General features: G+C 47.3%; 2 protein-coding genes across 6 annotated transcripts in view; one reads left to right on the forward strand and one right to left on the reverse strand.

Moving 5' to 3' along the window:
- The window catches only part of LOC147998961 (disks large homolog 5-like), a 133020-nt gene that overhangs the window by 89464 nt on the left and 28291 nt on the right, over window positions 1-15265 (forward strand). The window contains exon 5 of one of the 4 annotated variants that reach the window (XR_015643797.1): window positions 733-3366. The exons of the other annotated variants lie outside the window; for them this stretch is intronic. The gene's annotated coding sequence lies outside the window, so the exon portion shown is untranslated. Of the gene's footprint in view, window positions 1-732; window positions 3367-15265 lie in introns of those variants that run through there. 4 annotated transcript variants of the gene reach the window in all.
- Window positions 12625-15265, reverse strand: part of LOC147998964 (disks large homolog 5-like) — an 81511-nt gene continuing 78870 nt past the window's right edge. The window contains exons 3-5 of one of the 2 annotated variants that reach the window (XM_087595940.1): window positions 14257-14400; window positions 13462-13624; window positions 12625-13117 (exon numbers count right to left, since the gene is read on the reverse strand). In XM_087595940.1, coding sequence (XP_087452066.1) covers window positions 13088-13117; window positions 13462-13624; window positions 14257-14400 — 337 coding nt within the window. In that variant the 3' untranslated portion in view covers window positions 12625-13087. The remainder of the gene's footprint in view (window positions 13118-13461; window positions 13625-14256; window positions 14401-15265) is intronic. The other variant, XM_087595939.1, reaches the window with a different exon arrangement.

Here is a 15265-nt window from a genome sequence, read left to right on the forward strand (position 1 = left end):
ACACTGCAGGCGTGAGGAGTCACTGCGGGGATGACCACACACTGCAGGGGTGTGGTGTCATTGCGGGGATGACCACACACTGCAGGGGTGAGGTGTCACTGCGGGGATGACCACACTGCAGGGGTGAGGTGTCTCTGCAGGGATGACCAGGAAGTTGACTGAGCTCCTCAGGGCTCTCCCTGTCCTGAATGTGCTTCCCTTCTAGGTGAGCACTGCAGCTTTCAGGGTGCTGGAGCCCTGTGTGGGCAGCAGTAGAAACTGCTAGCCTTGTTATTCACAGCTGAAACTATCACACAGGGCATTCCAGAAGTGAACACCACCAAAGTGGGGCCTTTCACAGCATTCTGGGTAGGATGGCACAAAGCCCCATGACAATTTCGCCTGTGATCCATACCAAATGTCTGCTGTCACTGCCTGTCTCTTAGGAGCCACCTGGATGATCCAGGGGATGGTCCTGAAGAAAAGGCTTGGCAAAATTGAGGTCTCCAAAGCCAGAGGAGCAGTGAGGAGGTGCAGGGGCCGTAGACCATGGAGACTGATATATGCTGATGTTAGACTACCCAGACTCATCCCTGTGTCCAAGTCTGGATGTCACAGAGGCACCTGGCAAAGGTCCCAACAGTTTCCTTCAGGATTCAGCTGTCTCCCTACTTGCCCTCCACCTAACCCACTTCCTGTGGTTCTGGGAGTCAAGGACTTCATCACCTTTTTCGTTTTCTTGTCATATTGCAGGTACTGTGACTCGACCACTCTTCCTCCTGCAGGAGACACATCATTTGTCACAGAACAGGACTGCTGCACCAGGAAGACCCATAGCATAACCAGGACGCTACAATGAAAACATGACTGGCCCTTCATGCTGAATGACAGGAAAAGCACCCAGCCTTCTCTTTGTTGCAGACTGGATTCCTCAGCCTTCCTGTTATGAACAGGGCATTAGTACCCTTCACAGGATACTTAGTGTTTATAAGACATTTATAGAATTCATCTTGTATATAAGGCCATTGGGCTAGGAGCCAGCATCAAGGCATCAAGTAGGAGGAAATACAGAAACATTCTAGGAAGGGACAGCCAGGGGCCAGTGGGATGGCTCAGTGATTGAGGACCAGAGTTCAGTTTCCAGCACATGGATGTTCACAGTCATCTGCAGAATCAGATCTAGGGGGTCCCATGACCTCCGCAGCTCCCAAGCAGCTACATGTATGCGTCTTAGACACTTCCTACTCACCGTGAAACAACCTAAGCCACAAAACATCCCACACCTTCTTGGATGGGCCCATCCCTGGGGGAGTCTTGTGTGTTCTGGGCTTCAACTCTAGGAAGGCTTGGCCTTGTTTTATAGGATGTCTTATTCCTTGTATCAGCAGAGAGAGAAAAAAAAAAAGATCCAGTCCTGGAACCCTAGAGGACACTGCCATGATGTCACTGCTGTGCTGGCATAGGCTTAGAGATATCTCCATGATCCATCCGAGTCACCTAGAGCTCAGGGAATGATGGAAAAGTCCATGTGAGATCGCCCAGCGCTTGCAACCATGAGAAAGCTTGGAAAACACAGGGCACATGTGGTGTTTGATCCTGTGACAGTTCAACCCTCTTGAGCCTGCAGCTAAGACAAACAGTTACACTGGCCTGAGTGCACAGGCCAGATCTCAGAACCTGTTTGCCAACCATGGAACACTCTGGATCCCTCCTCACAGCTGGACCTTGATCTGCTACACCTCATCCACCCAAGCTTCTCAAGAAATGAAGCTACCAGGTTAATATAACAACTAACTGAAGGCAGCAAGAGCCTTCAGCCGCCCTGTGGCAGTAAGGTCAGTCCATAGGTCTCCTGTCCCTGCACCCTCAGTACCTGTGAGAGCCATGGCCACCTATTCCCTTCTGAGGTGAGAACAATTATACACACAACCTTGCTTTCAACAAATCCTGCCTTGGCCACTGGTGGGACCCTCATGAGATGCAGCAATCTGATGCAGACCTCCTCAGACACTTTGGCTTCCTTTCTGGCTGCTGGAGCTTGGGCCCTCTGGCCTGGCCTAATGTAGGATCAGCAACACACAACTCTGTTGGGCCCCAGCCATCCCACATTGGGGGCCCTGCTTCACTCCTAGGTGCATCCATTTCCCACATCTCTCCAGTCTCTCCCTCATCCCTAATTCCCCTAGCCTCTCAGGCCCAGCCCTTCAGTCTCTGATGGAGACTGTCCTGGAAGGACAGGAGCCACTCCCCTGAGATACTCTCCCACCCCATGCTGCTGGACTCATCTCTACAGGAACAGCCTGCTGCTCCCCTGCCCCTGCAACCCACTTCCTAGCTCTGCTTCACACAAACACTCTAAGATCTCTACACTGGATTCCTGTTCTATTTTGCTCCCTCTCTGTCCTCCAGAAGTTCTGCTGCTCTCTCTCACCACAGCAGGACCCACCAAGACACTGCTCCTGACCCCAGCAGCCATCAGCAGCCCAGGTCATGGGGCTACTAACAGCTTTGGCCCAGGACTCAGGGCTCCTTCCTTCTTCAGTATCGAGTCCAGGCTGAGACCATCTGGCCTGCTGCTGGGTCCTTGAAACCCTCAGTCTCACAGCCTCTGGGCACTCTGAGCCCTAGTCCTTATGGCTAACAAGTAGCTGCCCAGTCAAGCAACATGGGCCTCACTGGCTTCCTGGTGTGCCATGATGCTTTCCCTGCATGGCCGGGGATGACTGCATGCTAGGATTATGTCTGGAACTAGACCTGCAGGTAACACCTGATGGGTTGGCCAGGCTGTCCTCCTACTCCTGTTCTCAGGAGATTCTCCTGACTAAGCCTCCCAAGTGCTGGGATGAGAAGTATGTGCCACCATGCCAGCTAGGGGTCTTCAGGTGTGATGAAAGACTGGGATCTGTGGCCCTGGTTACTTCCAAGAGTGGGGACACCAGTGTTCTGAGCATTCTGTCATCTGGGACTTATATTCCATGTACTTCACACGAACACTCTGAGACTTCTGCACTGGTTACCTGTTCTCTTTGAAACCTGTCTTCAGGTATCTGACAGTGGGAGTCTCCATGAAGTTTTTGTCACCCTGAGGATGTGGCTATATTAATAAGCTCAGGCAGCATGCAAACACAGCAGAGGTTACAAACAAGACTACCAGGCTGGGGCCACTTAGTGATAGAGTGCTCCTTTGGCATGGTGAGGGCCCACGTTCTCTTGCAACCAACATCTGCTGGGGATGTAGCTCAGTGATTAGGCACTTGCCTAGCGTATGTGAGGTCCTGGGCTCCATCCCTAGGACTAAACCCTCATCCCCTACCCTGAACTCACCAGGTCCAGGCATCACTGTCAATCCTGAGGGCTTGAGTTTGATCCTTAGGCCCTCTCTGATACAAAAAGAGAAAAAAACTCCCTTGATTTGTGTTTGACCCCCACATGTGTCATGCCCGCCCCACTTCGAGTGTACAATTAAGGAAAGCATGAGTAAGTGGTTGAGAGGCACACACTGCCCTTGCAGGACACCCAGTTTGCTTCTCAGCACAAACTGCATGTGACTCAGCAGGTCTCAGGGTGGAACTGGATATGTGACCCTGTGCTATAGCACTGTCCAGAGTGGTAAATGCAGCTTCTGAAGAGGAATGCAGGCCTGGCCTCCAGACCTCCACCTTCAAGTCCTGTCTGGAGAGCCTGATGCCCTGGCAAAAGAGACTCCTTCTCTCCAGAGGAGCACTGCACTCAAATGACACCTCAGTGATGAAAACTATCTGTCCCCAAAGGCATGCCACTGAGCAGAGATAGCCTCAGTCATGCACCTCTGCCCATCCCCAGTTCCTCATGTCAATAACTCAACCTTTCATGAACTAGATGGTAATGCTTGAGGTAGGATGATCAGTAGTTTACTGGCCAGTCTGGGCTGTATGAGATGCTCTCCCTGAAATCAGAGTCAGCAAGAAATTCAGCATGAAAGCACTTTGTAAAGAAGCTCAATGACCCAGTTCAGAGCCTGGGACCCCGCACAGTAGGATAAAGTGACTCCCATGGCTTTTCCTCCACCTTCAACACTCATGCTTTGGCATGCACACCCCTACAAGGAGATCAATACACATGGAATAAAAAATTAAACAGAAACATTAATGAAGACAATGCAGATAATGTTTTAAAGGATCCCGGGAACCCTCACTTAGCACTTTCCTTTCCTTTGTCTTGGGAACAGCACCTGCACCAGAGACTGGAGACTTCCTGCAAGAGAGAGAGGAGAGATGCACTGTTCATTCAGCTAGAGAGCTGTGCAAAGACCAGAGCCACCCTCCTTTTTCTGACAGTGGGAGCTGGGCCCAAGTGTGGGCTGCTCCTACTAGAGGCACCACAAGAAGAGGACCCCCTTCCTCAAACCTTCCTGGAAGTCAGAGCACTGGCTATGGATGTCCCTCAGTCCTCAGAGGGCTTTCAGCGATGGCTCAGAGCCTGTTAGGACAGAGAGGGACCAGAGCTTCCCCCCAAAGCAAGATCCCTGTCTTATCTGACAGGTATGAGGGCTTAGGGATGGGACAGAGGATGTGACAAGGTTACATGTAGCACAGGGCTAGGTTAGTAAGGCAATCAAAGAGGAAAGAATCCTGGAACATTCCTCATCTGTTCTTTGTGCTATGTTCGTAGGGATGAGGGGCAGTGTGGGTAGAGGACTAGGACACAGCACAGCCTTCTCTGCACATGGTTAGCTTTCTAGGCTGCCTGGTCACTGTGACCAGCAAATTTTCAACTGTGCCATTCTACTACCAAGGCTGACACAACTGGTGCACCATGTAGCAATAGGACTTTACTGACTTAGCGACATTTGGAATCACACAATGATCATGTGTCACAGAAGAGTTTTTTTTTTTTTTAAGAAAAGGATTTTAAAAAACTAATTATTTTGTCCATCTGAGTACGCTGTCCCTGTTTTCAGACACAACAGTAAAGGGTAGTATATGAGAGTAGAAATGGTTATGAGACACAATGTGTGGTTGCTGGGGATTGAACTCAGATCCTCTGGAAGAGCAGTCAGTGGTCTTAACCACTGAGCCATCCCTCCAGCCCCAGTATACTGTATTTTCAATGTTGTTTGTTTTTATTTCCTTTTTCACGTATGTCTGTATGGCGTTTCTGTGAGTATAGGTGTGTGTGTGCCTGTTTAAAGGTCAGAGACAAACTGAGCACAGGTCCTCACCTACCTCTCATCCATGGCTGTGATTGCTAGGCTAGCCCTTCCCCCTAATCCTAGAGACTGTCCACTTTAGGTTCATATTTCCCAGTAGGAAGGGCAGGATGACAGACACTACTGCATCCAGGTTTACGTGGCTTCTAGGGACCTAAACTGTTGTTGGGCTTGTTCAGCATGAAAATAAATCCCATTTCACAGCCCTGGCTGGGCCAGGCAGCACACAGGTCTTTGCTGCTCTTGCAGAAGACTTGGGTTCAGTCTCCAGCACCCGGGTCAGGTGGCTCACAACCACCTGAGACTCCAGGTCCAGGTACTTCCAACCTCTTTCTGGATAAACCTACATGGCAAAAGCAGGGCTGGGAGCTGGAGGTTTCTGGTGTTGGCTTCTCCCTGCTGCAGTGGGCAAATCATGGGCATGTGAAACATATAACCCTGTAATTCTACAAAGTGCAGAAGCTCCTGAGGTCCCTCATGGTGCCCTAGAGCCTGTCCACCACTCATGGAGGCTTCGGGAACATGGCTTTTTCCTGACCTGTGTGCACTGTGCATCCTCACTCTCTACCCCTGCTTTTCGGGGTTGGAAGTCTCAGGTGTAGGAGGCGCCTACCATAGGCCTCTTCTCTCAGCATTTCAGCATTTTACCCACTTGACCTTCACCAAGCATCCTTTGCTCTACACAGTTACCTCAGCCTGTGACCCTCATCCTCCAGACTCTTGTGAAGCAAACACCCATGTGTGTGGAGCTCTCATAGTTAGCCAGGCTAAAGGGGAAGGCAGCAAATCCTTCATGAACTCTACAGCTCCTAAGGCCTAGGAAAATGTTTATACCGGGGCTAAACTCATGCTGACCTGTAAGACTACATTTTTCCTTTAAACAGAAGGATGTGTGGTGGTGTGGCACAGGCCTTTGATCCTAACACTTGGGAGGCAGAGGCAGACAGATTTCTGAATTCCAGGCCAGCTTCCTCTACAGAGCTAATTCCAGGTCAGCTACACAAAAAACAACACTGTCTCCAAGAGTAAATCAAAAAGAGAAAGAAAGAAAGAAAGAAAGAAAGAAAGAAAGAAAGAAAGAAAGAAAGAAAGATAGAAAGGAAGGAAGGAAGGAAGGATTCATATTTTGTATACAATGAGATGCCTGCCTGTCTATACCTGAACCACCATGTTAACTATAACTCTTGTCACATCTGTATTAATTCAAATACTGAAGGCCAAATGGTTAAATCTTAATGACTATACAATTGGGGGGTGGTGCTGAAGAGATGGTTGGTTTAGTGGCTAAGAGCAGAAGACCAAGGTTCAGTTCCCAGTGTCCACATGGTGGCTCCTATTAACCTGTAATTGCAATTCTAGGGAATCAGTCTGGACTTCACGGGCACCACACATACCACATGGTGCACAAGCATTTATTAGGTGAAGCACTCAGGCCCATAAAAATAAGTAAATAAAATATATGGTTAACAGACACTGTGATTCAGGAAGTTCTTAGTGACTTTGGTTATCATTTCTCTCTCCCAGAGACCTGTCTTCCTCATGCTCAGCCTCCCTGGCTTCTAGGACATTTCCTAGCTCTGTGGAGCATGAAGTACTCAACACCATAAGCCAAGCATTGCAAAGCCATCTGCACCTTCACTGCTACACCTTCTCCATGGCTGTGTCTAAAGGGAGAGACTTGGAATCCCACAGATGCAAGGACAAACCTGTTGGGCTATATGAGCCCAGCCACCCAATAGTCAGATCTACTCCTGTCCCTGGCTATGGCATGAGGCTCTTAAGACAAATTAATCTGAAGGATCTCAACAGCTATGCTGTTAGACCTCTCATTGCTCTGCCCAACCTACAAGCTCCTTTACTGGCTCAAATTCACACCCGAACTCCTCTCCTGCCTCAGCCACCATCAGCTCTTCTACTCCTCTCCACCTGTGCTCTGAAGAATCCACACTAAGGTGGACATTAACCTCTTGTGGACCTCCAGACGTATGCTTGTGATTACTCTTCATTGGCTGTTTTGTATAGGTAGGCGGGTTCTTCTACTCTCATGCAGAACACTGCTCACACATTTTGGAACTTACAACACCCTCTTGATTGAGAATCCTGACTAATGACTGACTGAACCTTCCATGCCTGAAGTCACCCTCTGTCTCCCAGTCCAAGATGAGAATCCCCACCCTAACCCCATAGTGTCCAGTTTCATCTCAGAAGCTAGGCTCTGTACTACCCAATATCATTTGGATCTTGGCCTCTAATTCTCTGTTAAATCGTTCCTCTCTTCTTTAAAACAAATTCATTTTGTTGTTTGTTTTTTGAGACAGGGTTTCTCTGTTTGGCCCTGGCTATTCTGACATGCTCTCTGTAGATCAGACTTGTCAGGAAGCCAGATATCTGCCTGCCTCGGCCTCTTAAGCACTGGGATTACTGGATTGTGCCAGCATGTTTAATTAAAAATTAATTAGTGGCAGTGCATGTTGGCACATGCCTTTAATTCCGTCCGTTGGGAGGCAGAGGCATTGTGAGTTCCAGGACAGCCAGGGCTATAAATTAACACCTTGTCTCAAAGAAAACAAGCCAAAAATGAAACAAAAAATGTTGCAATATGGTCTTAGGAATGTAACTGAGTCTGTTCTTGAACTCTGAATCCTCCCACTTTCACTCAGGTGCTAATCAGCAGGCTTCTGTCTTGACTTTCACTGAGCACTCAGGGCTGCCAGGACTGTTACCTCTCCCAGTGTAACTCCTGACTCTCTCATCAGCATCATCACAAAACTCCTACTAAGAATTAAGGAAACCTGAATTCTAAGGAACAGTCGGAGCTCCAGTATTTCCAAAGCTCACTCTAATACAGATGGATCCTATGCTGCAGTAAAATGGTCACAGCTGGAGGTCTTAATTCCAGGACTTGGGACAGAGGGGTTGGAGGATTTTGAATTCAAGGTTATTTTTATGTTACATTGTTGCTCAAAGCAAGTTGGGCTGCTACAAGATACCCTGTCTCAAAACTATACCAAACACACCTAAAATGAAACAGAGGAGTTTGAGTGGGCACAGATGGGAAAGCTGGGCACTTTATGGCTAAGCCACCTGCTGCCAGCACCAAAGTCCATGCACAGCCCCAATTCTGAGCTGTGTCTGGGACCCCACTTAGGAGCACGCACCAAAGTAGCTCAGATCCAGGGCTTTTGGTCTAAGAGGAATTCAGGCAGTCACACTTTGGATGCCAGTTCTCCAGCTCAACTGCCTGTCAGCCCAGGATCTGGTCTTAGTCATGGCTTGGCATCCCTAAATTCCTCCCAGCTGTGCTCTGAACTCACCCTGTGCCCCGTTCTGATGAATCTGCCATTCTCCATGGGAGTAGCCTCAAGAAGTCCCTCACATCTGAAGCACCACTCTGAGTGCACTAAATACTGCAGGGGAGGGGCGTGGCCAGCTGAGCACCCACCCCTTTCAGCTGTAGAACATTTAGCTCTAGAGTGAGCACTGCTGTGCATTGTGGAACTTAAGCAGTATCCCAGTCTTGGCCTGGGAAGAGCCATTGACACCCACACTTTCTGGGGTGACATTGTCTCCTGAGGATAGAGTCAGGTCAGGAGCAGCAACTGATGTTCACGAGAGACAAACTTTCTTCACCACCTGCCCATGCTGGCCCTAGGATCTGGGCTTTTTGGGTGACATGAGTGCTGAGCCCCCCAGGTAGATGGGTTTTCAGGGGTCAGGTGGTTATTGTCACCAAAGGTATCCACAAGGATAAGTCATACTGTACTAATTCCCATATTAGATCCCTTCTCACGGGTCACAGAGGCCGTGCTGGGTCCTAAATGTGGACCCAGGTTCCTGCGCACTTTTGAGGAGACTGGTCAGGGCGCAGGCTTCAGGACATTTTGTTTGAATTATTTTGGGGGATTTTATTTTTACTGTTGGGGACAAACCTAGGGCTGCCATGTGCTGGGAAAAGGCTTTGCCACAGCTGTAGATCATCCCTAATTATAAACTCCTAAATTCTCCCAATCCTGGAACTTTATAGGTCCCTCACATGATGCAACCTTTGGGGGATTCCTCACATAGAATCATGGGGTGGAATGCATCCCAAAGAGAGACAGTGGGAAATGTTCCCCAGTGTCTCCCTGTGGCTGTGGTGATGAGAGTGCTGACCAGTAGATGGCAGGGCCCATGTGAAACCCTTTTGTTTTCTACTTGAGTGGAATATTCACCATGCCTTTTTTTTTTTTCTTGAACCACAGGTTGCCCTGGAACTTACAGTCTTCCATCACTCTGACTCAGTTTCCCATGACTGGGATCACTGGCTTAAATTACTATGCCCATCTTTCTTTTTTTGTATTTATAAATCTTCTAAAAGCCAGAAGGATCTAGAATTTAAAATTTTGTGGTCCAAGGCATTTCCAACAGGGGATTCTTGACCTAGGAGTATCCAGACCAATTTTTATTGTGTGGGTCCTTCATTCCCATAACAGCTTATGCTTGACAAAGAGTTCCAAGGTGTGATGTCACTGGGGATCAGGCGGTGTCCCAAATAGCGGCACTGACTCAGGTTGTAATTTAGGCTGGAGAAACTTACTAGGACCCTGGTAATCCTAGCACCCTAGGGCCTTAGCTGTCCTTAATCAGATCTGGCTATGAATCAACTGCGCTTGAGGGTGGATTGGAATTCTAGTCACTGTGAGGCAGGAGCATTAGGACCCTACAGCCACTCTGGGCTCCATAGGAAGACCATGTTTCAATAGTAAAAGGGGTCACCTGCGAGTTCTTACTGTCTTCCCTGAGGCCTTCCTGCTGGAGTTAGAATAGCTGTCTCACCAAGTTGAAGTAGAGGGCAGAATGTTGGTGCCTTCTATAATGAGGACGAGTGACAGATAGTCTATGGAAATTCTAGTAAGATCTACAGGTATTTATGTCCTGTGCATGGGAATTGCTGGCTTCCCTGTGTCCTTTGCCTTTAATTTGCAGTCCATGGGGCACCTGGGAATGTCCCAAAACCAGGCTGCACACAGGGCTTGTCCCATGATTCTCACTTGCACCCAGTGCCTGCCTGATTGTCATAAGTCTAACAGAGCCACTGTATGCTCTCCTGACACCTGCAGAGAGCACTATATGGGACCCTACTATCCCGACATTGCCCATCAGTGTCTACAATGTCTCTATATGGCACTGAGATGGTCTAAGCTGCTTCCCGCCTATATGCTGCATCAGAATCTGACCATTCCTAATTTACTCCTCTCACACCCACACTAGAAGCCCTGTACCCACACTAGCCCCAGCTGGCCTGTTGCCTACTAACATCTCATGGACTCTGCCCCAATCCCCTGCCCTGCCCTGCCCTGCCCTGCCCTGCCCTGCCCTGCCCTGCTCCAATGCACTGCCCCAATGCCCTGCCCTGCCCCGCCCCAATGCCCTGCCCAATGCCCTGCCCTGCCCTGCCCCAATGCCCTGCTGTGCCCTGCCCCAAACCCCTGCCCTGCCCCAAACCCCTGCCCTGCCCCAATACCCTGCCCCAGTGCTCTGCCCTCCCCTGCCCTGCCACAATCCCCTGCCCTACCCTGCCCTGCCCCAATCCCTTGCCCTGCCCTGCCCTGCCCTCACTCAGCTGACATTGTGGACATCTCAAGAAAGTCAGTGGACAATGGCTGACACACTTGTCTGAAGACTGGAAATGTTTCTCGATCTTGGAGAGGAAAGAAGGACCCTCCACCTACACTTTCCTCTAAGGAAGTTTATTCAGGTGAGGGATGACAGGGACTGTTTTGTCTCATGTCACACATGTCAGTAGAAAATATCCTAGGTATTGGATGGCGCTGTTAGCATTAACAGAACAAAGCCCATAGTGTTGGGAAGGATAATACATTATGAGTAGGATTAGAAAACCCCAAGCCTCTTCCAGGTCCTAAGAGGGCAAAAAATAGCACCAAACATAGCATTAATGTGATAGGTTGGTTAAATCTAGTTACTAGGTTCTAGTGTGATACCTATGACCCTTTTTGTGTCATGGTCAGCTTATAATGACTAGAGGACCTAAGCTTGAGAGTCACCAATGCCTCTCCCTTGCTTCTCCAGCTGCTGAGCATTGAAAAGCCCTAATGAGACAGCATCTGTTTGCAGACATACTGGATTATTCTTCTTCACTTTATCGCTCTGAGTCACCTCCACTCTCAGTAAGTCAGTTTAATTCCATAAATTGGAAATGAGTCCCGTGGAACATATACTTTCTCAATACAATCACAGATTTCCATGTAAAAGGTGAAACATGAACTGTCCCACCTAAGCTCTGGGCTTGCACAGACGTGCTATGCAAAAGAAACATGTGGTCACAGCTGCAGTCTGCATTCACTATGGATGCTCTTGAGGTCCTCCCTGACCTGCATAGATTAAGATAATTATCTTGCTTTCTATCAAAAGAATTCATTATGCCAAGTTGGCCTGTAGAAGGAGGCTAGTCTCTTCAGTATTTTATCAGATGTGCTTAATGTATATAATCATCGATAGTAAGTGAAAGATCTGTTTGGAATTGAAACTGAGTGATGCTGGAGGATGATCCTGAATGCACAATGAGCAGTGGAGGCACCAGAGCCCGGTGTGGATGCCTAGCAGGCTGCCACATTGAGCAGGCACTGCTCAACCACCTGTACATACACATCTCCTGAGATCTCTCTCCTTAATGGGAGATGATGGCGTCCATCTAGTATAGCACATGCCCTGGAAGGACAAAAGCCACCTGCAGGAGATGTGGTGATGACACACAGGTTAGAGCATCTGCTGCTCTCTCAGAAGAACCACATGGTCCCTAACAATCATTTACAATGGGGAATGCTATTCCCTCTTTTGGATCATGAGGGAAATGCACTGAGGAGTGCATACATACATACATACATTTGAAAAAAAAAAGATCCATTGAGTTAAATGATAAAAATAAATATAATCAGCAACAATAAAAAACACAGCATATGAATGATCAAGTGAAACAGCACCTATAAAAACCTATTTCCCAAAATGACGTTAATGGTCATTATCTTTGTGGTTTAATACTAATGCTGTATTGTAAGAAAAACTGAGGAACATGGTTCTCAATTAGGATTATTCTATATTCCTTTGTGAAAGTTGTCATTTTACTGCAGCTCTACAGGCATGAGTGTGTGTTACTCAATATCTGGTGCACACAGTCAATAAGGAATGTGTGTTGTAGACTGATATAGACTAGGATGAGAAGAATACATGACAGCATGGATACAGTATGTCAGTGATTACATCATAAAGTGTGTGTCCATAAAAAAAGTCACATTATCCACACAAAAGACACTATCACCCTGTGTACCCCTTGGTGGCTTTGAATTCCCTATTTACCCATGCTGCCTGGTCCATGCAAAGATCCATATCCAGCTGTCAGTTCTAAGTCTACAGGAGGGGAAAGGACCCTTGAATAAGATGGTCTTAAGAGTCAAGAGTTTCAAATCAATTTTTATTCATAAGGAGTACAATTTACAAAAAACAGGAATAAAATGAATACCTAAAATGGTATAAAATGAAAAACAGTAACAAGAATATATAAGTATGAAATAACAAAAAGAAAACTTCAATGAAAATCATAACCAAAAACATTTCTTAACAGCATTTTCTTAATGAACATTTAGAAACACAGTTGTAGTGCTGTTTCTCCTCTAGGACGTGAGATGTCAAGGCAGTCCCCTCAGTTGTCTCTCAAATGGTGTTGTCGGTATGAGAGAGGAGAAAGACCTCAACCAGACAGGCTGGCATACGGATACATAAATGTAGGGTCTCTATACATTGAGGAAATTATCTGAGAAGAAGAATATTCACCCACAAAAAGTCTTTGACTGTGAGGATTGTCGTCACAGGGAACTCCTGAGAGAGAAACTCATTCTTCAGGGGGCTGTCTTCCTGGGATCCGTCCTATTCCATGTCTCCTGCAGTTCCTGAGACCTGGGAGAAGAAGGCAGCTATTAAGACACGGATGTGGTGGGGACACGCATACCAGCTGTCAAGTTGCTGCCTTCAGTCATGTGATATGTTATTCCTCTGTCACCATTTCTGGATTGCAGTTTCAAAAAGGGCAGAGAAGTATAATTGCCCATAATTCAGTTTCTGAAGAGTGGTTAACATCCCAGAATACTTGTGCATAGACAGAGCAATGAATAACTCTATCACATGAGGTGGGTGACTGACTGGGTGTGGGGAGATTAGAAAGGTGATAGGGGAAGCAAAGATGTATCCAATAGGCAAATGGTATCAGACATTGTTAATCTGACTCAGCTGCTTGTTCCTACCACATTTTGCTGGGTCTGGAGGTTGCTGGTCTTCTCCTGTTCGTCTTCATCATTCGGGTTCAACTCAAACAAATATCGCTGTAACTCCTTGCACTCCTGCTTCAATGTGACCAACTTCTTCTTCATACATGCCTGGTCCATCAGGAGCCGGCTGTGCAGGTTGCTGGAAACACACTCTGCATAGTAAGATCCTGAAGCCTCTTCCTCCCATTCCAACTGCCAAATCCCACAAACTCCACCAGGACCCAGATTCCCATAAAGACTTCGTAGAATACATCTCCATACATGTAAGGCTGCTGCACAAATAGCAAACGGCCAATCCAGGGAAGAATAAATTGTTTCTGTGACCCAAGCACCAATAAGAGTCCATGTCTCTCCAAAAGAACAAGGGATCTACAACTATCCATGAAAGCCCAATGCATCGGGGCAACATCAATTAGTAGGCAGTAAACAACCACAAGAGGACAGTAGAACCAAGGGAGGTCATGCTAACCATGTGGTCCACACATTCAGCTTTGTTAAACCTGGTATGACCCCAGAGGCCCAGGTCGGCCTAATAACACTCTGATGCCTGAATCAGTATAGATCTATCCAGAGCCTTCTAAAGATGCATAGACACTGTGGTGAGAAGTCACAGTCTCTTATGGAACTGAAACTGAGTCCAAAAGACCCACGGCACAGTGATATTTAAACAGCAGAAGACATGGACCCAGAGCTGCAGGCTCTCCAGTCCAGAACAAAGAGAGGCAGCAATGGATATTCCACAAGTGATGGGCCCTTCTGACCAGTACTTACCGATAGAAGTTAATCTCCTTCTTGAGCTCCTGAAATTTCTCACGATGTTCAATGTTCTTTGTGTCTAAGTTGTGCAGTAATGACATGACCTGTTTCTCCTTTATCTTCAAGTTTTCATAAAATGGATTTGGCCTGAAGTACGGGCTGGCCCCAGGAAGATAGAACCCAATGAACATCGAGGTTTAGGATTATATGAACTCAGGCTGCGTCCTGTACTACCCCAGCCCTGGAAGGACACTTTCTGAATTCTACATATTTGGATCTTCTTCAGCTTCAGAAACTTGGAATTGTGTGCCCAGGATAACAGAAGCTAAGCACCCAGATAAAGGGTTCCCTGGCTCACTTTTTTCAATCAGGAGGGCTGGATCTGCATTCAAACCTGTTATGCTGTCAAGAGCCTAGGCCATAGAGCTTACCCAACCACACACACACACACACACACACACACACACACACACACACACACACTTCCAGAAACCTCTGATTTCATTTTTCCTGTTTTGACAAGTGGAATGCTACAAGCCGAATAACTAATATTCTAGAGGCAGACAGTACACATAATTCTGGAGATGAGACCAGATATTGCCACAAACTTATAATCTGCCCAAGGCATACAAATGTATAGACAAATGTGACCACACAGGCAAAGAACTGTGCTGTTGAAAGTGGGGCTTCCAAAATAAAGCACTCACACCTCCATGAAACTATTATACAGGTAAATCCTGAGGTCAAAAAACAGACCCCTAAATTCCAAGGGTGGAGGGACACAGAAACATATAAAAGTTGTGCATATGCATGCAGACCTGTGCACACACAGACACACAAACTGGGACACACCCACAAGAAAAGGAAAGTAAACAGACTCAGAGAATGAGAAAGAGAGACAAATATGGAAAGAGCACAATGAGAATCAGTAGAAATGTATGCACCATTACTGTCTCGGAATTTAAGGCACAGAGACAAGAAGGAACAGGCCTGAGCCTCAGGACTTCTAGTTAAGCATTGATAT

This window comes from Rattus norvegicus, chromosome 19 (genome assembly GCF_021556685.1).
Source record: "Rattus norvegicus strain SHRSP/BbbUtx chromosome 19, alternate assembly SHRSP_T2T, whole genome shotgun sequence".
Classification (NCBI taxonomy): Eukaryota; Metazoa; Chordata; class Mammalia; order Rodentia; family Muridae; genus Rattus; species Rattus norvegicus.